Source organism: Sinocyclocheilus grahami, unplaced genomic scaffold (genome assembly GCF_001515645.1).
Source record: "Sinocyclocheilus grahami isolate Dianchi unplaced genomic scaffold, SAMN03320097.WGS_v1.1 scaffold12.1, whole genome shotgun sequence".
Taxonomy (NCBI): Eukaryota; Metazoa; Chordata; class Actinopteri; order Cypriniformes; family Cyprinidae; genus Sinocyclocheilus; species Sinocyclocheilus grahami.
The window spans coordinates 1,452,693-1,477,474 of NW_015505191.1; the positions used below are offsets into that span (position 1 = coordinate 1,452,693).

At 36.8% G+C, this 24,782-nt stretch overlaps 1 protein-coding gene across 1 annotated transcript in view; it reads left to right on the forward strand.

The window, feature by feature from the left end:
* Positions 1-706: 706 nt before the first annotated feature.
* LOC107597971 (GTPase-activating Rap/Ran-GAP domain-like protein 3) overlaps positions 707-24,782 on the forward strand; it is a 64,720-nt gene continuing 40,644 nt past the window's right edge. Inside the window, exons 1-2 of the mRNA XM_016289194.1 lie at positions 707-1,081; positions 20,880-20,949. Of these exons, the coding sequence (XP_016144680.1) occupies positions 981-1,081; positions 20,880-20,949 (171 nt within the window). The 5' untranslated portion in view covers positions 707-980. The remainder of the gene's footprint in view (positions 1,082-20,879; positions 20,950-24,782) is intronic.

Genomic DNA, 24,782 nt, shown 5'->3' on the forward strand with positions numbered 1-24,782 from the left:
ATCATCTTATTTATTTTGCTGTGTTATTGTAACTATAAAATATTATATGATTGCACAGTATTTGCATTTAGCATCACTTTTTCCCCCTGCAATCTGTGACCCAATCAGAACAGACATGCCAGCCATTTTTGGGTTCTGATCCATTAGAGAACATCTGCTCTATTTGGCTATTAGTCTTTTGTGAATCCTTATGGCTTGTGCTTGTGCATGTGTGTGTTATTATTGTAATGTTCACACACACACACACACACACACATTTGTTTCACACTTACTGTAGGTATCAGTGTCTGCCTGCTGTTATAAACTTATGTGTGGTGGCTTGAGGATTGGCTCCCTGGGTAAATTCTTTAGAATAGAGTGCAGTCTAAGACACAATAGCTATAGATAAATAAATTAATTCATTAAAGAAAAACAGTGTCTTATCAATAATTAGGCTATATTGTTCTCGCCGGAAAAAAATGTTCGCCACCAGAAAAATGACAGCGCAAATGAATGCTCGTTCATTTAAGAGAGTCACCGCCCCACAAAAATTCATGTATTTTCTTCCATTCTTCTGGGTAGACATTAGGACCGCGCAGACTCAACGGCTGGAGCGATATATTACTCCAGTATACGTGCCCTAAACAACGGGGAACGGGGGATCGACCCGGAGATTATCCAGCCGACGACTTTTTGCACTTCTGATCCAAAGGAACCGGTGTGAATGGGGTTTACGAATCCCTTCTTTAACACAAAGCACATTTTGTCCACTTAAATCATACCTTATCTGGCTGCAGAAAGCGTGTGGTTCACTTTTTTGCTTTTCCAGTGGAGGAGGACCCACTGTTGATCTTATATACCACTCTCTCTTTGTGCGCCCTCCCGGTTCTCCATTCGCCAGACTCGGAGCAGAGCCGCATCACCATCATTATCAGCGCTCGCGCTGCCTCTGTGTCTCTGCGCCTGCAGTAGGGACCCGTGTGCCCTACTATCCCACCACCATGAATTCGGATATTAACATGTACTTGGGGCGAGAGAAATCGGGGATCATGCGAAAGAGAGCGATGTTACTCAGGAAAGGCTGCAGTTTCGAAATAACGAGGTGAGTTGATATAAGGGGAAGGGGGTTCTTGTGGGGAGTGGGCATTTTCAGAACACTGCATCATCCGTTTACCGGATGGTTGGGTTGTAAATGATCGCAGCAGTGTTTATGGCATATTAGATAAACATGTTTTACTCAAGTGTGTGGGTTTGGACGAGCTTTCAGAGGGATTTGGTATGGACCAGCAGCATATTAAAGGGTCTTAAGGCTGTCGCTAGGGATCTCAGAGTCAACATAGCTTTATTGGCATGATTGTCAGCATATATTGCCAGAGCATATTCAGCACTCAGAAAGTATTGAAATAAGCAGAAAATAGAATTAAATAGAAAATACACAATACAGATAATACAGAAAATAAACTATATATATAGTCTTAGAGGAGGATCTAAAGTGTGTCCTAGTCCATTAAGCACTGAGACATCAGCCTCCAACAGCAATAACTCATTTTTTCCATCGGGATTCCCTGTGAACAGTTGAGAGGGGATCCAGGTTTTCTGCAAAACAGGAGGTGTACTCAGACAGCTATATGTTATTATTGACAATGGTTCCTTCCTATAAATGCGTACCTCAAGTATCGACCCGTTGTTCTCGTATTTGCAAGAAGATTGTGTTTTCAGTGTCCCATTTCTCACAGTGAAAGCGTAAGGATATAATGATATCAGTGTTAAAGCTCATGCTCACTAATGGTAGTGCATCAGTGTCAGACACACCAACACAAACAAAGGTGGTTTAGTACATGAGCTGTAGTGTGTCTGTGTGTCAGAATACATAGAAAGAGAGGGAGCAAGATAGAGGTCACACCCCATTTTGGCCTATCGCCTATGTTGGGACCATCATGGTGTAGACTGCAGTGTTATGCTGAGACAATACTTTATGCACAGTACATTATGTAAGCATATTTCTACTGAATCTTAGGTAGTTTTGAAATGAGAGGCCCTGTATGTACAGTAACCTAATGGAAGACTGTCAATCTGTTCTGTAGTGGTGGAGATTTTTCAGAGAACCTTTCTGCAGGTTACTTAACTATACCAGTAGATGGCAACAAGCACATGACTTTACAAGTAAATCATTGAATCATTCAAGCCAAACAGATTACTTCATGTCACTGATTCATTCAGGAACAAAACAAGTGACTGCCTTTTGAATAAGTAATTGAATAATTTACTGAACTGAGTTGTTTAACAACACTGATTCATTCATGAACTAAACAAGTGACTGGCTGCATCTGACTATGCATACTTCACTACTATATTGTAGTACCCAGATGACCTACTACGTCCATTCTGAAATACACCATGAGAAGGGATTTGTATAAGTTGATGCCGAGAGGTTATATGACTGACATGACGAATGTAGTACATCCAGATTACATTCATACTAATCACATTCATACTATATAGAACACACTTTTTTAACAGTTACAAAGTACTTATTCAAAAGTAATTACTCAGAGGGTATGTGATTTCAGACGCAGCCACTAAAATTATCTCATTATTAACTTGAACCATTACTGCATAAAAGCAGTATCAAACAAGCAAGAGTGCTGTTGGTCTGAATATCACCACAGCTGTGATTATTTGAAGCACTCACCGGTAATTATACAGAAACATGAAGTCTGTGTGACCAAAAATGGCTTAATATCTTTGATGGGCTCCATGGACTGTACATTATTTCAACAAAAGTTCCACAAATCCTTTCCCATATAAACCACAAATTACATACTTCCCAAACAAGCAACAAATTACTCCTGTGGACAGACTTATTGTGCTCAGACAAGGGCATTGATGAGGAAGAGAATACATCAGCCTCTAACGATGTGTAGGCGTGAGGCCCACAGCTTTCATTTCATTCCTCCGTAATATTTTATCATGAAGACAGTTTTCTCAAGTGGCAGAGGATAACTTGATCATTGAGTTGTTTTGAAGGCCACACACAAACACACATGCACAGTATTGTACGTCTATTTACATAGAAGGTCTGGTGAAATGCTGTGAAATTGTCAAAGGCTGTTTACGAAACATTGCTGTCCATTATAGAGTTCTAGTGCTAGTCTGTAACAGCTGTTCTATTTTGCTTATTTGCTTCCCTTTTTTCCTTCTGTAGTGAACTCTCTTCTTTAATTACAATGTCCTTCTTTCTCTCTCTCTTACTTACAAGGTCCTCTCTGTGCTCTTTCATGCACCATTTATTTTGCTCTCTCTTATCTACTTTCTTTTGTAGCCTCTCTGTCAGGAATTAGTTGTAAACGCCTCTAAAGAGTACTTTAATTTCCTTCACATTATAAATCATTCAACACTCAAAAAAAACTGTTGTTTATTCTTGTCTTTTTCAGTCTTTCAAAAAAGACTAGTTAAACAAAATATAATATTATAAAAAAAATTAAAGTGTAAGAAAATCAATGATAGTATCAACTCCAGATTCCCACATACTATTACTAAATAATAATGAAATATATTTAATAACAACAGATAATCAAATACCATATTTCAAAGCAGACACACTGTAAAATATATAATAATAGATCCCAATAATGTGAGCATACAGAGAGTATAGCAGAGCGTTATATAGCCATTTTTTCCTTTTAACTAGAGGAAATGAGCATGAATGTATTCTTGTGGTTTTGACAGTTGGTTTTGTGTTACCTGCTTCCTTTGTATCGTCGCCATGAAAAGGCAGCAATAATAGTGGACTGCCCACATTCTCCACAGGAAAATACTTCAAAGGATCACTGTTAAAATAGTTAAACACAAACCTCCACAGGCACAAATACACCTTATACGTAACTTTAACAAAAAATAAATAAATAAAATTATATACTTAATAATGTATTATATTAATGGTAACATTAAATAATTTATAAGATATAGATACTGTAGATAGAAAGATAGATATGAATAATTATAATGTTTAATAATAATTTCTTTATAAATAAAGTTTATTTAATTTATAAATGCAATGCATTTCTAAATAAAAAAGTGTTTGTGCATGTGGAGGTTTGTGTTCAACTTTTGTGTAGGTGTATAATTTCTAAAATCCTGAATGTCCGAAAATCTGGAGAGAAAAAAAATACAAAGAATAATCATATAATATAAGATTTATGCAAAATGTATGCCTTGTTTTTTTTTTTGCCTGTGCTTCTGAATTTTAGCATTCATTGCTAATAAATCTGCATAAAATAGCATAAAAATGCTAATTCTGAATCTAAAGTTTTTTTCTAAACAAGTTATCAAGCACAAGCCTGCCTCCCCCCTGCATACTGTAATTATTTCTCTGATAGCGAGAACGATGAACTTAGAAATTAGAGTGAGAAAGTTCATGGCACCGTTTAGAGTGTTAGGGTGGAGATGACACTCCGTGACTCATACGGAGTTCATAAGTGTATTCACGAGTGTGAATGTGTTTATACTGAGCAGCTGAACACAAACTCATCCAGTAACCTAAGCATGTGCCTGTATAGTATCTCACGAATCTCATTTGAATCATTTGCATTGTGCCTGCGAAAAGACTATTAGAGAGAAGAATGAACCGTTTTTGCTATTTTCAGCCATCTTTCTCTTCTTCTTCTTTCTCTTTCTCTCTTTGGCTTGTGTGCAGTTAGCCCTGCAGTTTGTACCAATCTGATAATACTAGCACTACAGCTAACACTAATCACTCTCAGCTGTGCGGTCTGCACGTGCATGAGCACAACCTCTTCATTTGCAGAGAAAAATAGACGTAAATCAAGCGGAGGAATAAAAGAAAGAGTCCCGCTCTGATTACAGCCCTATGTAAACTTTCATTCCGCTCCCACATATGCTTCCATTTAAGGTTTAAAGACGCATACCTACACATTAGTGTTTTTCACTCCAGGAAGCCTCACTAGGAAAGCCTCTCTTCCCTTTATAGCAACCCTGGAATGCACCCAGTGTAGGATGGATGGAGCTTTTTGGAGTTTAGCCTTTGGCCAGACCGCTGTTTAAAATACTGGTGGTTGCTCTCCACCACAAGGGCATTCACACTGGGTGTGTGTAGCGTAAATTTGGTGGTGTGGGTTGCATAGATTTGTGTTAGGATGGCAAGGGATCTTTGAATTGGTTAACACTGGTTAAGAGTTTCTATTAAAAAAAAATAGTAAAAGGTATAAAAATTGTAGTTACTGGATGACTGGAGCAAAATGGCATACTTCCCATTGACATGGGGTATATGTAAATAGGCCTATTTCATTTGACTGAACAGAGATGTAAATGAAATATTTTTCACAAAAGTAAAGACAATGACCCTTTCTGTTATTATATTCATATATTATTTAACAACAAACTGATGTTTGTCTGTGTGCTTACTGTAATGTAATTGCTGTATTGCTGTTTTCTAATAAAAAAAACTCAGAATATTACAATGCTGATATCTTATAGTGAGGCCAGGGGTGCTCAGTCCTGCTTCTAAAGATCTGCTGATCTGTAGAGTTTGCATCCAACCCTGATCAAACACACCTGAACCAGATTATCAAGGTTATGGGGTACATTAAAAAATACAGACAGGTGTGTTACAGCAGAACTGGAACTGAACTCTGCATGAAGGTAAACCTGCATGAGCTTTTCTGAGCTAGGCTATATGATGTTTTTACATCTTGCACCACCTGGTGGTTAGTGACCACCTGGTTGTAAGAGTTTATAAGTAATATAGCAACGTTTTGATATTATATATACAAATAATTAATATAGTCACATGAAATATATTCAGGTACATAGTTTTAAAGCTCTGCTAACAGAGTAATTCAGTATTTGCAGTTTTAGACACAGAGTATACATGTTTTTTATTTTTGTTGGAAAAATTTGTTGGAAAAACTTGATTTATTACACATAATTATTTAACCATTATGCAAAAAGTGACTGAGTGTGATGGGCATTGATAGATTGGCTTTTATAGCATTTCTTTAAAAAAAAAAAAGTGTACTAAGTGTAGCTGCTTTAATTATTCTACAATATTTTCTGGAAGTCTTATGTATGCCCTAGTAAAAAAAATAATGCCATAATTTATTTAAAATACATTTAGTTCATACTAAGTATACTTCAAATCCATTAACATATTTATTGGCATATTACATAAGACTTACTGATATAGAATTATAATTTAACTTTGTTTGGAGTATTTCATTATTGCACAATGCACATTTCTTAATATTATGCCTAAAATGTTTTAATATAACTATTAATATAAGGATTGTATGGACTCTCTGTAATATCAATCTTTAAATGCAAGATATTTAAGGTGTACCTAAAGTATACTTGCACTAGTTCCACTTTAGCACAATCAGATATACTTCAGTATATCTTTAGTTGGACCTCAGCACTACTTTCACACAATTAATTTGCATTAAGTACAAAATTAGTTGTTCCAATTTAGCAGACTTAAGTATACCTGTTTATTATACCAAAGGTACAATTGCAGGGCATTTTTATTAAGCACGTAAATGTCATTGTAGTATACTTAACACAAAATAGATGTATTTCAAATACATTTTTGTATATTTTTTTCACTAGGGTGTACAATACTATTCCTTTTTAATTTATTGGCTGGTCACTCACAATACATATGAGCTTGCTGCTGTTGGATCAGTTATCTCCTTGACTGTTATGAATTGAATTATTTGCTTTTTTAAATGCAACTAATTAAAGGACATTTGTAGATCAAGGTGAACTACCAACTGTATCTGCTTCTGCAGTAGACAAAAGTCCCCACTAGAGGACACTGCGGTTAAATAAATGAAACACATTGTACTTTAAGATGAAGGAACCAGGTAACAAATTTTGGTCGCCATGATTTTGCCAAGTAAGACATGTTCCTGGATCAACATCTTTTGATGATCCTTGATCAACATTATTGTCCAAAAATATAGGCTTAACCCTACCCCTAAACCTAACCTTACCTATAATTTATTCCTAAAATCAGAGGGAAATGATAGCTGATTAACAATGGTGTAGAAGCACCTAACCCTGATTTTAAGCCTAAAACAGAAATTTCCTGAAAAGTTATATCTAAATTCTGATTGGTTGATTGGAATGTTGTTCCAGGATCAACAAGGATGTTGATCCAGGTACCATATGACACCCGTTGAGGCGCAATACGAATGGTAATAGGAAGTTTTACTGTTGAGCTGCCAATCGGTTCAGCCTGTAGTATTCCCTAAAGGGCATGGAACATAGGTTTAATATGGTTAGCGTTACCATTTTGACCATTTTGCTCATCCAACTGCATTCTTATTCTTACATTCTACATATATATAAATAAACAGCCTGATGAAAAAATGAGAGCCATTGCATTTGGTAATCACACTGATCATCAGAATGCATTAGTAATATGTATGTATGTATGAATGTATTATGTATGAATTTATTTATTTAAATAAACTATTTGTACATTCTTTTTTCCTTAGGTAGAGTTTAGCCCTAACCTCTATCCTCAGTCTGATCTGCTTTAAAATGCCAGAAGCTCACAATCTAGACTATGCAAATGTCGCCCTGTCAGACACACACCATGAGGAATTGACCCCACTCTTTATCATAATCAAAGGATTTAGCCTTTGTGCCACAGCTGGCCAGAGTCAGATGTGTGTATTTAGATGCGTGAGCATGTTTGTCAGAATCGTGATTTGTCAGATCATCTACATCCAGGTTTGAATGGGCAAAGGTTGATGTCCTGTCTGGTCAGAATTGCTCTTTTCTTGTCCTTGTATTTTACAGATCTGACAGGCCTAATTCCTTACTGTTCTGTGTTAAATTATTAAATTCTTCTGTTTCATTGGAAGTCGTAATGGCTACTGTCTCAAACTCTCATGAGATTTTAACAAAAACAAAAGTCTGTCTTAATACAGCTTTTACACATTATTTAAAGGGGCCATATGATGCTGCTAAAAAGAACAATAGTTTGTGTATTTGGTGTAATAAAATGTGTTTATGCGGTTTAAGGTTAAAAAAAACACATTATTTTCCATGTACTGTATATTATTGTTTCTCCTCTATGCCCCGCCTTTCTGAAACGATTTTTACAAAGCTCATCAGTCTGAAAAGCTATCCAGTTGATTGGCTGATTGGCCAGCTATCCAGTGCGTTGTGATTGGCCGAATACCTCAAGCGTGTGACGGAAATGTTACGCCCCTTACCATATTGTGATGCCCTGTCCGGCCGGAGCGATGAGACAAAAACATTAAAACCCATTATAAACAAGGCATTTGTTGCATCCAGTGGGGACATAATTACGGATTATAATGACTTATACTGGCTTTTTACACGTTGCTTTGCATCGCGCCGCGTAAACATAAAACCATCTCTGCATGTGTGATCGGAGAAACGACAAACAACAAGCTCTACTGTAAACTGCCCAAAAAACTCTCGTTTGAATCGTCAGTGGCAAATTCTTTAAATATAAAAAACTTACTTACAGTCTGAACAGCCAGCATTGTAGTCTACTCTACCAGGATCAGGAAACAGTCCTCCATAAAATGCGCTGGACACATCTGAATATTTGGGTTAAACTGTTCTGGAACAGTGTTGTAAATACAACTTAACCACTGATTTCTAGTTGTGTCCTCTTTTGGAAGGCCAAACAAAGTATTTTCGTTTTCACAACGAAACAGCGTCACACACCGCGGCCTTGAGTGAGCGGAGGCCGGAGGCCTAGAGTAAGCCGCGGCCTTGAATAAGCGGAGGCCGGCTTGAGTGAGCAGAGGCGGGTGGGCTTGAGAACGACGCGGCCGGTGGATTCGACGAACGAGTGTCCGGCGGGCTTGCGGCAACCAAATGTGACGACCCCGGGCTGGACTCTGCTTCGTCCACGGTGAAAGCCGATCCGGCGATCCACAGCGTGAAGTTGATGTATTTCCTCAGCGACCAGCACAAATCAGCTCCAGGCATGACGAAGCGGATATCTTCCTCTTTTGGAAGGCCAACCAAAGTAGTTTCGCTTTCACAGCAAAACACAGAGCTTTCACGACATGGCGGTGGCGGCAACAACAATACTACAGCGAGAATAAAAGTTACGCCTTCTTTCTTTGCGTGAACATTTGGGCGGCGTTGTGCAAATCTTCCCACATCGTGACGTAGACATGTGGGGGCGTGTTAGAACGAGCCGTTTTAGGTAGGTGTGGTTGACTCTTAACTTTTATTAAAAATATCTCTTTGGATTTGAGACTTTAGTCTTTGCAACTTTACAGACCTTCTTTATGCACCAAGAGCTTGTAACACTCCAAAGAGAAATAAAAAATTGAAATCGCATCATATGACCCCTTTAATGTTTACAGTGTAAGTTAGCATATTGTTTAAACTAAACTAAACTCTTTACAGATATCATCCTTATTGATACAGTATTTCTAAATGTCCACATAACATATCATGACAAATATAATAATTTAAAAAAAATACTCTAAAGACACATGTATGCATGTATAATCATAAAATTAGCATATTATCCTAAGCACATTTGCATGTTTGCATTTGCATTGTTTTCTTCCATCAAAAAAAGGGTCTCAATCAATTTGAATGCATTGATGATACTTTGATTGTACTTTGTACAAACAAAAAATTTCAACACAAGTATATGATATATTATTATAAAAATCAGCCTATAAGCAAATCCATTTTAAGCTGAATAGTCAGTATTTTTGTTATTACTGATGCCATTACTCCTGCTTTTTTCACCCCAAAATAAAAAAAATTTAACCAGTTTCTATGCAAACCAGAATCTAGCAAATGTTTGGAATACTCAATAAGGAATGGAGCAAAAGTGTTTTTGTTGATAGTGCAAAATGCTGATCTTGTATAGCATGATGTCAGTGATGAAGGCTGATCTATGTGGGAAAAGATCATGCTGTGCTTAAGTCTGTACTTGGCAAGCAAACACACAATATGTTCATGTGATTTTGAGCCCACTCGATCTTTGCTCTCCAAGGTATGTGTGAGTGAGAGTAGAGGATCAATGGTGTGGCATTACAGGATTTCCTATCAATACATTTCTAGTTCTCAGGTACACATACAACAACAAATACTCCAACAAATAGCACAGCTCACATAGTAATATTCTCCCAGACAGTTATTCTATCTGCTTACACTTATTTATGAAGAAAATCTTCTGATGGTCCACAACATGCATGATGGGAGTGGTGAAAGGGTTTCAGTCGACTCGAGAGGATCCTGTTGATGAGCATTGAGGATTTTAAGAATTTTTCTCTCTTTTTCTCTGTTGTAATGAGGACTGACATCTTTACCTTTGCAAGGATTTCAACTTTGTCATTTTGAGCTTATTTTCCGCAACCCGCAGAAGACGTCAGGGACATGCCCATGATCTGCTTAAAGTATCAGAACACTGATAGGTAAGGTTTTATTGGCGGGAAAATAATAATATCTACCTACAGTTTGTATAAACACTATTTAAATTGCTAACAGCCAAGCACACAAAAAATGCATTTAATTTGCTGATTGTATTCATTTTAAATAGGATGAACCCATTCAATGTTTCTTTTACTTTGGCTGAACATAAGTGTGTATCTAATGTTTGCATGTTACCAGATGCATAAACTAGCTGAAGCCAAGCAAGTCTTATGTGTATGAAAACACAAATATAGATTTTTGAATTTGTATGCATATAGATATCCGTTTCAGAAAGTTTATTTGTATGGCTTGTACTTGGATCAGTTCTGTGTCCGATAGTTCAGGGATCAGAATCTAGCTGTGCTCTTCCATTCATCTGATATTTTTGGAGGGACCTGAGATTAGTAACGGGCTTGTCAAACCAGTCTTCTGCATGTTGTTGATACAAAGCATTTGAACTGAGGCAAAATATCTTTTGGTTTATCAAAAGGGTCGTGTTTTACAAAAAAAGGAATTGCCAAGGGTCTTGCAGTAGCACATATGATATCTGATGAGGCACAGTAAAAAATATTGCCCAGAAGCTTTTCTGTTGAGCTAATATTGCTTCAAGCAGTGAGGGGAAATATCTGTCCTATGTTATTGTGCGATCACATCTGGGCTGATATTCCACACTCATTCTTATGCAATATTGCTTAATTTAATAAAGCATGCTACATGTGGTGGCCATTGAGGCTAAACACGGAAGCGATCAGTACAGTGCCTGAAAGACTTATATGTAAATCTCCTCTTTGCAAGTGAAATTTTGCATTTACTCACAAGTTGCACTCACATTGATGATAACAACAACAGCCTCTTTGCAAAGTCTGAAACACTGAGGTTTCTAACGTTTCATTCTTTAGAAAGTAAGTTTCGGGCCAAATTTCTGAATAGCGAATAGGCATTGTTGATGTGTAAATGTAGGCAGGCATGTGTGCGCATTTGTTCAATTCAGACGTCAGAAAGTTGTGGAACTAAGTGCCATTTTCTCCATTTGCTATCAAAAAATTAACATTTAAATTCTAAAAGGCTGTTTTTAGAGCCTATTTAAAGGTTTTAATAAAGCATTCTAACTAAACATGAATAATGTGTTTCCATGTTGATGTTTGTGCATGTATAATCCACATTTTACTGGAGATTGATTTGTACTTCAACTTGCTCACATGACCCCCTCTTCCACACACAAACGAATTGATCTGCTTCAGTATTCCGTCGCTTCACTCTTCCTGACCACGTATGCAAAGCGTAGCTCTTTAACAATGACACAATTACACACACACAGTCCTGTCTAATGTGCTATTCATCTGCTGCTTTTCTCCCTGCAATCATGTGCTAAATTTTACAAACACTAGCTGTTTCTGATGTGACTACCTTGCACCTGTCTTTTTTTTAGTCATTAACATTAACACAGGCATCTGTGTTCTGTGTCTGCTACTTTAGTCGAAAAATGTCATTATGGTTTTAACTGTTTTGTAATATTCCTCTGTTATTTGTATGTGTGTATTGTTGTGAAGTGTGTGTGTGGACCTGTATATGATTACAACACCTGTAATTTGAACTCTTATGTTGACAATGAGGTGCTCAACCGCACATTTCATTTGGTGCTATAATACCCACAAGCCTCAAGACAAAAGAGTTTAGGTTACAAACACACAAACACACACACCTGAACACAAACCCTTCAGCACCAAAACACAGCACGAATGCTCGGCTTGATTTTATGTACAAATCTACTTGTACATGGCTTGATTTCCCCTGTTCTTCGGTTTCCAGGCAATAGTTGTGCAGGTGTACAATAGTTCTTTCAAAATATCATCTCTATAACCTCAAACACATGTTGTAATCACACATCTCAATTTAATCTCAATATAGGTTTCCAAAATTATTCATTACCTGTTCTCAATGAACCATTACTACCTGTGATGTCATCAGGGAGGGACTTACATACCACTACTTTAGTCGAAAAATGTCATTATGGTTTTAACTGTTTTGTAATATTCCTCTGTTATTTGTATGTGTGTATTGTTGTGAAGTGTGTGTGTGTGGACCTGTATATGATTACAACACCTGTAATTTGAACTCTTATGTTGACAATGAGGTGCTCAACCGCACATTTCATTTGGTGCTATAATACCCACAAGCCTCAAGACAAAAGAGTTTAGGTTACAAACACACAAACACACACACCTGAACACAAACCCTTCAGCACCAAAACACAGCACGAATGCTCGGCTTGATTTTATGTACAAATCTACTTGTACATGGCTTGATTTCCCCTGTTCTTCGGTTTCCAGGCAATAGTTGTGCAGGTGTACAATAGTTCTTTCAAAATATCATCTCTATAACCTCAAACACATGTTGTAATCACACATCTCAATTTAATCTCAATATAGGTTTCCAAAATTATTCATTACCTGTTCTCAATGAACCATTACTACCTGTGATGTCATCAGGGAGGGACTTACATACCAGATACACACTGCTCATGTTACGTTTGTGGTGGAGTCTATTACTGCACGCCTCAGTTTGTCTGATAACATGCTGTTCTGCTATTAATACTGATGAAGAGCATTAAACAGTCTGGAATTAAGTCTCTGTCCACTTCCTACTACATATCCCAGGATTCTCGTATTACTTAATATACTCAAGACTCTCATAGTCTAATTTTCTCTCTGTCTCACAAACTGTTCTCACAAAATGTTCTGCAGGTGCAGGTGTGTAATGAACAGAGCAGGCATGGAGATGTGTCTGAGTGTGTGACATCATCAGTCAGTGAGGGTGAGTCCAGAGATTAAATGAGAAGAAAAGGTTATTGTCTGAACAATTACCTCATTGCACCACTCACTTCTGTGCTAGACAGAAGGATTATTGGTAGACCTGGGGCAACAGGAAGAAAAATGAAGGTTATGAGATCATAAGGGGGAAAAAACTGTCTAGAAACTCATACACTGGAGGAGGGATGCTTGTCATTTCTGGATGGTGTGAATGCAAAGTGCACAGCGTCCTTGAAGACAGATGTCAAAACATGCACACAGTCACATTTCACATGCATGCAAACACGTATGGTTGATGCTCTGCCTTTTTCAGTGGAAATTACGGTTATCCTCATTTGCATGGACTCACCTCATAAAGTAATGCGTTTGCATACAGAACTAGTGAAGACTGTTATTCCTTTGCCATGATGAAGCAGCTGTAAGTCACAGTCACCAGTTGTGACATTATTAAAAATCATGCAAGCCTGAATCTTTCTAATGTAAATGAGCGTCTTAATGAGAAGCTGTCTGGCTCTACAGCATGATGATCTCGGGTAGCTTTACACGCTGTTCAACGCACCCATAGGCAGTGACTCTAAATGCCTTAAAAAATGATGTTGACAGCAAAACGAACAGACATGGAAGGAAATTGTTGTAATAAAAAGATGATCAGTATTTCAGTGAATGCACTCGATTCATAATAATCTTTCACACTTTAAATCACTTTGCCACAAAGGCAATTAAATATTCCAATTGAAATATTTCACCGAGTGTTTCTGTATGTGTAAGACAGAGAGAGAGAGAAAGAGAGACCGGTCTTGTATATTTGTACACTGCAAAACAGTGCAATATATACATAGGCCTATACAGTACATATATACATACATACACACACACACACATATATACATACACTTACATATACATACACATAGCTACATATACATATCTATATGAAGAATGGAAGAATGATTCGTCTTAAAATTAGCACTGTGTTATGTTGCATTTTATGTTATTTGGCTTTATAGGTTTAATTTAGTGTCATTCATTCTTTAATATTTTCTCGTCTTTTATCATTTTGCTATTGGTCTATTGATTTGGCAACGCAACACTGACACACATAAAGGGAGAGATAATAGAGAATTTGCTGTTAGCTCCCCACCTGACTCTCTCGGTCACGATCACGGCGCGCGCCCGTAAGGGGACTCCAGTCTACGAGAATCTGCTTCTTGAATGTTCAGTTACGCGCGAGGTGTGTCCTGTGTGTCCATATGAAACTCACCACTGCGACCATCAGGTGCATTAAGAAAGGGACCGGTAGAAACGCGCTTCCAGTATACTTAGAGGCAACGCAATGACGGGATACAGCAGCACGAGCAGCTGTAGGGAAAATGACGCTTACTGATCTGTCTCTTTGAAAGAGAAGACTAAGAAAAAAGGCGAGAGACAGAAGAACTTGGACTGCGGGAGAGAATAACATCGCATGGGGCCATGAGCGGTGCAGACCCCGCAGCGAACAAACTGTTGAGTTTCAACCAACGGTAAAGCATTCAGTTACTTCATATTTTTGTATAGACATTGACATTTACATTGAGAAAATATATTCAGTCTGGCACAGTCATATTGCAGCAGTATCAGGGGTTATAGACTCTTGCATCTCATTTGAACGTGCAACAAGCTGCACCCTCCCCGGAGTGATCGATCAACATATTGGATGCTGGTATTGGAAATAAGCACTTAAAGCATAAATCTTTCTTTTTTACAAACTGCCATTGCAAGCTTACATTTAATAATTCTCATAAATGTTTGCGTGTGTCTGTGTGTGTGTTTTAATTAGTCTAGTCATTTTAAAAGGACACTTAACCCACCCTCCAAAAAAACGAAAATTGTAATAATTTACTCACCCTCATATTATTACAATACAAACCCCGTATGACTTTCTTTGTTTCTGTCAGTAGATGTAAAGCAGAATGTCTGTCTCAGTCACCATTCAGTTTCATTTTATGGAAATATGCAATAAAAGTCGGTGGTGGCTTGTCTAACATCTCTTTTTGTGTTCTGAAGTCTAAAACAACACGGGAGTGTTTCATTGACAGAATTTAAATTTTTGGCTGAACTGTCTCTTTAAGAAGCTGCGCTCTTTTCCTTTAGCACCGCAGCATATTTGTACAGAGTCCACAAGTCTTTGCATCTGAAGTAGATTGAATTCATGTGGGAAAGGGAAAACCTCCGCTGCTTTGTCTTACGTATAGCCTATAGGATACAATTCTGCTTAGACACAATGTTTTAGACTTCCCCACAGTGTAGTAGTGGGATATACTAGTACGGAAAATCGGTAAATTATTCATGCGAATACCTCTCGGTAGAGTGGACTTCCATGCGCCACTGTAACGACTGGCGTAGTAAACGGTAAACATGATGTTTTCTCTGATTAAAATATGAAAGAAAGGTGGGTTTGGTGTTCATTTTAAGACGGTTTGTGGTCATGGTAAGTGTCCACAATCATAGGAGGGTTTCCTCAACACCGCAGCGAATCTGCTGTAATTTGAGGTGTGCGTGATGTCACTCAGCAATTATTTACAAGACAACATAATGTAGCATCCATCCATTGAGTGCAGGACAAAAATCTACCTGTTATAAACGGTAAACATGATGTTTTCTCTGATTAAAATATGAAAGAAAGGTGGGTTTGGTGTTCATTTTAAGACGGTTTGTGGTCATGGTAAGTGTCCACAATCATAGGAGGGTTTCCTCAACACCGCAGCGAATCTGCTGTAATTTGAGGTGTGCGTGATGTCACTCAGCAATTATTTACATGACAACATAATGTAGCATCCATCCATTGAGTGCAGGACAAAAATCTACCTGTTGACGTGTCCCAACAGAAGCATATCACACATTTTTACAGTAATAGTATTTTTTACAAACAAAGCCACTCTCATACCACTTGACAGATCATGTGTCATCACAACAATGCAACACATAAGCCATTTCGAACTCTTGACCTGTAGCATTTGAGGTAAAAATAAATATGTACATTACATTATATTTACATTTAGACATTTAGCAGACGCTTTTATCCAAAGCGACTTACAAATGAGGACAATGGAAGCAGTCAAAATCAACAAAAGAGCAATGATATGCAAGTGCTATAACAAGTCTCTGTTAGCTTAATGCAGTACAAGTTAGTTTTTTTTATAATCATATAATAAATAAAAAAGAAAACAGAATATATAAAGTATAGAGCAAGCTAGTGTTAGAGGCCTTTTTTGCTTTTGTTAATCAGATATCAGAAAGTCATAATTATAATTGTATAATAAATAAAAAGAAAACAGAATATATAAAGTATAGAGCAAGCTAGTGTTAGAGGCCTTTTTTGCTTTTGTTAATCAGATATCAGAAAGTCATAATTATAATTGTATAATAAATAAAAAGAAAACAGAATATATAAAGTATAGAGCAAGCTAGTGTTAGAGGCCTTTTTTGCTTTTGTTAATCAGATATCAGAAAGTCATAATTATAATTGTATAATAAATAAAAAGAAAACAGAATATATAAAGTATAGAGCAAGCTAGTGTTAGAGGCCTTTTTTGCTTTTGTTAATCAGATATCAGAAAGTCATAATTATAATTGTATAATAAATAAAAAGAAAAGAAAAAGAATGCAAAAATATTAGAGAAGCAAGTTTTTTAAAGAAAACAAGCAGTTAGTAATAATAAATACGGAAAAGTGCAAGTCTAGAAGGGGCAAGTTATTTTTTATTTATTTATTTTGTTTTTATAGAGAATAGAATTAGAATAGAGAGTGCTAGAGTTAGAGGGTCAAATAAAGATGGAAGAGATGTGTTTTTAGCCGATTCTTGAAGATGGCTCGGATTGAGTTGGGCAGGTCATTCCACCAGGAGGGAACATTTAATTTAAAAGTCCGATAAAGTGATTTTGTGCCTCTTTAGGATGGCACAATAAAGCGACATTCACTTGCAGAACGCAAGCTTCTAGAGGGCACATAAGTCTGAAGTAATGAATTTAGGTAAAGGGGTGCCGTGGTCCAAGAACTGAGCCCTGAGGCACCCCAGTAGTTAGATGTTGTGACTTGGACACCTCACCTCTCCAAGATATCTTGAAGGACCTATCTGAGAGATAAGACTCAAACCACTGGAGTGTGGTTCTTGAGATGCCCTTTGCCAATAGGGTTGACAGGAGGATCTGATGGTTAACCATGTCAAAAGCAGCGGACAGATCAAGCAAGATAATATTGAAGATTTGGAATCCGCTCTTGCCAGTCTTAGGGCTTCAACAACTGAGAGCAAGGCAGTTTCGGTTGAATGTCCACTTCTGAAACCAGACTGGTTGCTGTCGAGAAGGTTGTTCTGTGTGATATATACTGTATATATATATATATCTATACAGCCTACTATTGCCATCCATACAATTCATAAAAATAGACTCATATTCCTGATAGCCTGCTATTGAACTATTGCCACAAACCCTAGCAAAAAAAAAAAAAAAGTTGTGTATCTGCAGTGTGTTAATTTTTCAATTAAAATAAGTGATTTTCAAATGTCCTTCTTTCCCTCCCATACTATCTTTGTATGTGTTTGTCTTTGTTTTTCATTTTTATCACACTTATCCTCAAAGGAAAGTTATCCGACTTCCTGCTGCAGTGTTGGCTTAATTAAATTAATCTGTTTTAACAGTGCTGTTTTTTTTTTAGCAGAGTTGGTGCATAATGAGAAAGTTGAAGCTCAAAGGGCAATTTTGTTCTTACTGACTGCATTGTTAGACGTTTTTTGTCAGACAGTCTGCGGCAGCTTCACTTGTAGCCTTTTCTTCGGTCATGTGGCAAGTCTGCAAATGTCTAAGGCATTGAGCTCTGCATCACTGGAAACATGATATCATGCCAGATCATTATCACAAAATTATTATCGCAGATGCATTACAGGAGTGATTACTGTGAACAAACTTGACCGTATTTGGTTTCGCAGTATTACCAGAGGGCAATGGCTATGCTAATTATGTAATGCTGTTGCTGTCATCATTATCATAATCGCAAACACAGTCATCTGCTGGTGCACTACTACTATCATAATCATTATAGGATTTCTTTTCATAAAAAATAATCAAGTTTTTGTGAAGTGATTCATTATATCAATGGAAGCATTCAATCATGAGCAAAAATCAATCGGTGCACTACTACTATCATAATCATTATAGGATTTCTTTTCATAAAAATAATCAAGTTTTTGTGAAGTGATTCATTATATCAATGGAAGCATTCAATCATGAGCAAAAATCAATGGTTTGTTTGAAGATACAAGTGAAACAATAAGCCGTTTTGCATCTTAAGATGCCTTTATGTCCAGCTGTTAATTTTTTTCTCCTCCAGGGTAGTGTTTCTGAATTTGAAGCTGGTTTCTTTCAGCCCCGTGCCACAGTAAATCATCTAATGATGAGCCACTCCTTCCCTTCCTTGTCCTGTTCGCAGGAATCACTTGTGCATTTTGTCTTAAAAAGCTCTTAGTCAAGTGAGATATGGTTCAAGTAAGTGACTGTAATCACCAGTGGGTCATTCTGACAGGATTATGCAGCCATTTCTGAAGTCGACCTTTTATCTCATTTAAATTTTTCCAATCTTTCAATTAACCATCTCCCTTACCCCATCTGAGAGCATTTCATGGTGTATAGCAGAAGAGCTTAGGAAATGAGGCATCTATGTTTAAACTTCTAAAGCTGCATAAATAAACCAAGAAGGCATGCACACTCTTGTGAATCAGAAACACACTGTATAACGATGCCCACATGGGGTCGGCACATGCAGAACTTAGTATTTAATTTATTAAACATTTTGGCTTATTATATAACACTTTCAGCTTTAAATTAGAGTACCGTTAAACACATTTGACCATATTTAAATCCATACAAATCTGTAAATTTACCAAATGGAAACAAAGTCTGCAGAATCTGCCTGCAACTTAGAACGCGATATATACATGCATGATGTGCAGTATCTCTTCTGTTGTCAGTAAAGACATTCTTAGCTGCATTCTGCACTAATGCAAACATAATGATAGCCCTCACACAGAGGAAATGTGTTTGTCCACATGCACAATTTATATTGCACTTGAAGTGAAATGCCTATAATAAATGTAAGCACTCATGTGGCTCAGCATATAAATAGTTTAAACCTCAGTCAGAAGAGATGTTGTCTTCAACAAAGCAAATATTATGAAAAAGAAGTTTCACCAGAATCACAAGTAGTTGACTAAAACAGCAGCATTATTAAATTGATGTTGAATTAATGTTGAAATACTTTTTTCATATCCCAGTTTAATATACAGAGACAACTATAAGTGAGCCATTCGTAGGTTGATGCCCCTGAAAAGTTAACACTGTAGGTTGGCAATACTTTTTTAGGTTTGAGCATCTCATCCTGACATAGCAACACTGGCTCAACCAATAGCAAAAGGGCTCAAGTAGTTAGAATAAAAAAATATTTTATATAACTGATTATACTAGTTAAACACTGTAGGTTGGCAATACTTTTTTAGGTTTGAGCATCTCATCCTGACATAGCAACACTGGCTCAACCAATGGCATCAGTTTGAGGGTGGGACTATGTGTTTGCCCGGCCAATGGCAGACAGGAAAGGGCTCAAGTAGTTAGAATAAAAAAATATTTTATATAACTGATTATACTAGTTTATACTACAAATAAATCAAATTTCTTATTCGCAGTAATAGCTGGAAATTATACAACTTTAAAGTCACTCAGTGAAATCGATGCTCACACTTTTGATGGAAAACACTGGCATGTAAACATTTTTGTTGCTTGCAGTGCACCTGCATTGACTTGATAGGGAAAGTTGATAGTTCCGTCTAGTGGGTCATCCATCCTTATTGTTGAGCTCTGATGGGGAATATTTGGGAAACCTATTGGAAACATTTGCTATTTTATTTGGCAATGCTAGCGGCACAGAAATTACACACCTTTAGTGCCATTACGGTCTTCCTGTGAAGTGGTTTTAATGAGAGAGATCCTCTTTGAGGTTTTGGGAAGATGTGTGATGTCTAGTTGTCAGCTGAGTCACTGAGCATGTGGTTCTCGCTCTAATAATCTGAATCTACTTCACTCGGAAAGTGTCAGGCTATGACATCACAGGGATTTGAGTTTGCAGGGTGTACCGATGAAACATACTACCTAAAATATATTTGCATTGTTTTAAGGGTAAGTTTAGGGCAAGGGTAGGCATTGACGGGTAGGTTTAGGGTAGGGGTAGGTATGGACATTTTAAAAAGCCTCAAACCACATGAATAAGATGCTGGTAGCACAATTTGATAGGTAGCATTTTTCGCTATCAATTTGTGCTAGCTATCTTTTTAATGGGAGGTACCACAATCTGACCGGGTAGCACAAATCGTCTGAACAGGGGCTCCTACTTTTTGGAATGCAGGTTTCTGGTATTGAAACTAAAATACAGTTTCTTTATGCTCTAGGTGTTCACATGTGTTGATAAGTCAGAGAATTTCTCAATAGGAAATCACATCAGCAATACGAATGTTTTAAAATCATAAAATATACAAATATTCCAAGACAATAAAAAGATTTGCATTGCAAAACTTATTGTGTGCCTTTATGAAATTAATTTAAATGGTTATATGCTGTTTTGCAGCTCAGCGTCGGAGGATCTTGGGTGCCGGAGAGGAGAGTTCAGCCGGAAACACTATGGATCAGTTGAACTGGTGAGGACTGGTATATTTTAGCTTTTCTATGTATTTATATATTTACATATCCTTTTTCTTCTTCTTTCCAATCAATTTTCCTCTGCATGTGCACTTCTGTGAAGGGAGTAGCTATGTATTTCTGTTTGATTTTTGTATATATGTCTGTGGTTCTGTCTGTTTTATCAGATGAGATTTGTATGGCTTTGTAATTAAATTGCTAATTTAAACATCATCTCACCCTAGCAGTAGGTTAAACAGGCACAAAAATAGCATAATTTATATGATTGAGAGTGTTTTGCCTGGTCAAACACATGTGTTGTATTGAGTGGGTGTGGGTGTGTTTCTTTCAGCGGTGTCTGTCTCTCCCAGATAGTTGTTGCACGGAGGAAGTGGCTTAATACCACACTAGATGCTACTTCCTATGTGAAACATGCAGGAGGTTTGTTGGAAGAAAGAAATGGGTGACCTTGTGTCAGATAGTACCATGTCACAAAACCACATACATTATCATACACGACAGATGGAGAATATAAATGTGTGTATATGACTGCATGTGTGAAGGGCATTTGTTACTCCATGTGCCATTGTTCTTAGGTTTCTAAAGCTACCGTGGCATCCAAAAGTCTGAGACCAGTAATGAAAATGAATGTATTTTGATTACAAATGATATTATCAGCATAATAATTTGTTTTGAGAGATTTAAAAATTGTAAATGAATAGCATAGAAGAACAAAAATCTATGTAATCTTGTAATTGCCTTTTGCATAAGAATACCTACATGGTGCTCTGGGATGCTTGATTCTGACTGGTCGATCGTGGCATTCAGCAGTCTGATATTTCTGAATAATGACCGTTGTCCAGGGAAACTCAGTATAACTGACCTCTCTATGATTGTGCTTTGTTTCGCTACAGTTTCTACAAAGAATCTCAAATCAATATTTCAAATCAATTTCATGTCCATTAATTTATTTATTTTTTAAGCATCCATATACAGAATAATTTACATATCAAATCAATATTTTGTGGCAATGGCCATCTGATTGCTTACCCCTCTCTTATATCCATTGTAAATTTAAAACAAGAAATATCTAGTTCATTTTTTTTTTAAATGTAGCATGCAAGCCACATTTACTTTTATGTTGCATGTCTTTATTTTTCCATATGTTAGTTTTTTTTTTTTATCTGCATTGCTCTTTTTAAACCAGGCTGCGGTTACTATGAAATATGCTTGTACCGTTTCTCTCTTGCTGTGCTTAATTACATTCAGTATTCCAGAATGTGTATCTCTTATTATGGATTTCTGTATGTATCTGTCTGGCAGTGTTTTTCTGTTATATCAATTCTTATATTATACTACTAATTGATTCTGTTGCGGTTTTCATGCCAGTGGTTGCATAATTTTACATTTACACTTTGTGAATTTAGCATTTAATATTGTAATCATCATGACGGGAAAATAGCAGTATTGACCACCTTCATTACATTATTATACAATTACACTGATCAAATATACAAAAAGTAGACAGTCATCCGACTTTGAATAATAGTGCATGGTTATAGGGACATATTTTTCATAGGCTGGACCAAATGAATAAGAAAGGTGTATGCTCTTGATGTTTTAGATGTCATTTCTACATACATGGCTGACTAGCTGTATGGTTCAGTCGGTTTATATAAGTGCAGTAGGGATCCTCTTGTAGGTGATTTTATGACCTCTAAGTGCAAAGTGTGTATCTAAGTGCTGAAGAATGTAATGCATGTGTGTCTATGTGAGGTTTTTGAGTTAAAAGCTTCCCAAGTGCTCCATCCTCTCATTTCTGTATGATGACCTAATGTAAACATGACTATTGTTTAGAAGATATTATATGCTGAACCATTTCTAGAAGTGGCTAGACATCATCTAAAAACTGATTCCATAACCTATAATCATAGAAAACATTAGACCTGATCACAGATCAACAGCCAATGCAGTATCTTTGTTGGAAAGCAGAATGTTCTGCAGTTGATGACTTCTCTATTGACATACTACTGATTTACTACTGTTTTTTTTGCATACTTTATAGATAAGTAGGCATATTTGGATGCAGGTACTTTAATGCCAAAGGTTGACTACTTAATTAACATATTTAATGAGATACTAAAAAGATATGATTCCAACCAGGGAATCGGGGGTCGGTTAGGTGGTGTAACAAATGTAAAAACATTTTTATTTATAAATAATATTTTTATTTTAAAATATGTATGCTCGCATTCACTTTTGATCATATGTATAATGTGCCAAAAATGTTTCTGTTAATGTTTCTTGTCTCACATTCAATTACAAATGTAACACTTTAGTACAGGAACCAATTCTCAATATTAACTAGTTGCTTATTAGCATGTCTATTATTAACATGGCTGTTTATTAGTACTTATTTAGCACATATTCTGCACGACCATATTCTACATCCCTAATCCTGCCAATACCTAAACTTAACACTTACCTTACTAACTATTGATGAATTACATAAATGATATAGCCTAATTCCAAACAGTGTAAATAGCTTGCATCACTGTTTATTACTGTCAGTCATATTGTGTTTCCTCTGTAAAACATGTCAAATATTAAATGTTAAGCTACTTCACACTCTTTTATTGTTAAAAAGCGTTGTGCTGGAATTTGCACTTGGCTTCTGTGAACAGAAAAGCCAGTCTTTGATGTGATTGGCCATTTCAATCAGTTTGACATTTACAAGTGCTTTCAGAACACTGGCAGCACCTAAATATTGTTCCCTCTAATTGGTATATGGTGGTTACGGCCCTGATTCCAGCAACAAGCAGTTTTTCTGTTCTCATCGATAGTGAAAATGCTGTTCAATCAGAAGAGTATGTGAATCCGTTCTCTTAAATAGTTGGTTGTCACACTCACAACATACTGCATAGCTGAAGAGCATAAAAATAAAGGCACATACCTTGTTTTCATGATTTCAGTTATGCTTCACCAGACAGCGTGCTTTTTTATAGTTTTTGTAAAATTTGTCAATATCCAATGTTTCTATAATTCTACAATCAATCTCTCAGCTCTTATGTTTGTTTCATTATTTACTGTACATTGCAGAGCAACGTTTTGGTTTAGTGAAATTCTGGATGGAGCTACCTGGTGGGACACAGCAGGAATAAAATAAAATTGGTTGATAAAATATAGTGTCGCTAATATCAAGGCTTGTTAAGATAAAAATGGGATTAACATAGAAGAGGTACCTTTTATCGCTTGTTGCATCGAGCCTGGTCAGGATATAAAGTATATAAAGGAGTATGAGATGGAGTGTTTCAAAGAGAGCAGATGAAAATGCTTTGTCATCATCAGAGCAGCATCACTGAAGTCTATGACAGGACTCAACTGTACTTACTCAGCTGCAGTATGTGAAAGCTGATAACATCAAAGATTGAGAGAACACAGCTGACCCACTGTGCCCACCGATACACAGGCTGAAGACGTGTTGGAGAAATCTTGAGGAAGAGAAATCTGAAATGGAGTGAGTGACACAGAACAATGCTTAATTGTCCCCCTTTCATTTCATCACTTTTTTCTCCAACCAGACACATTTTTGCATGTGCTCTTCAATGCCTCAAATGTCCTCAATATTCCTCATTCAAATTCTCTGTCTCAGTCTCTCACCATTATATTTCTGACGTCAACTAGCACCAAAAGTACTAGTATGAAAGCACCCTTACTTTTGTATTGATTTAAAGAAAAGGTTTCATGAGGATTTTCCCCTTCTTGGACTCTAGTTGATTGTTAGTCTTTCTTACAGCTCATTAATAGACATGTATAAATACTTTAAGAATATGTATTTTTAGAGTGAATTGAA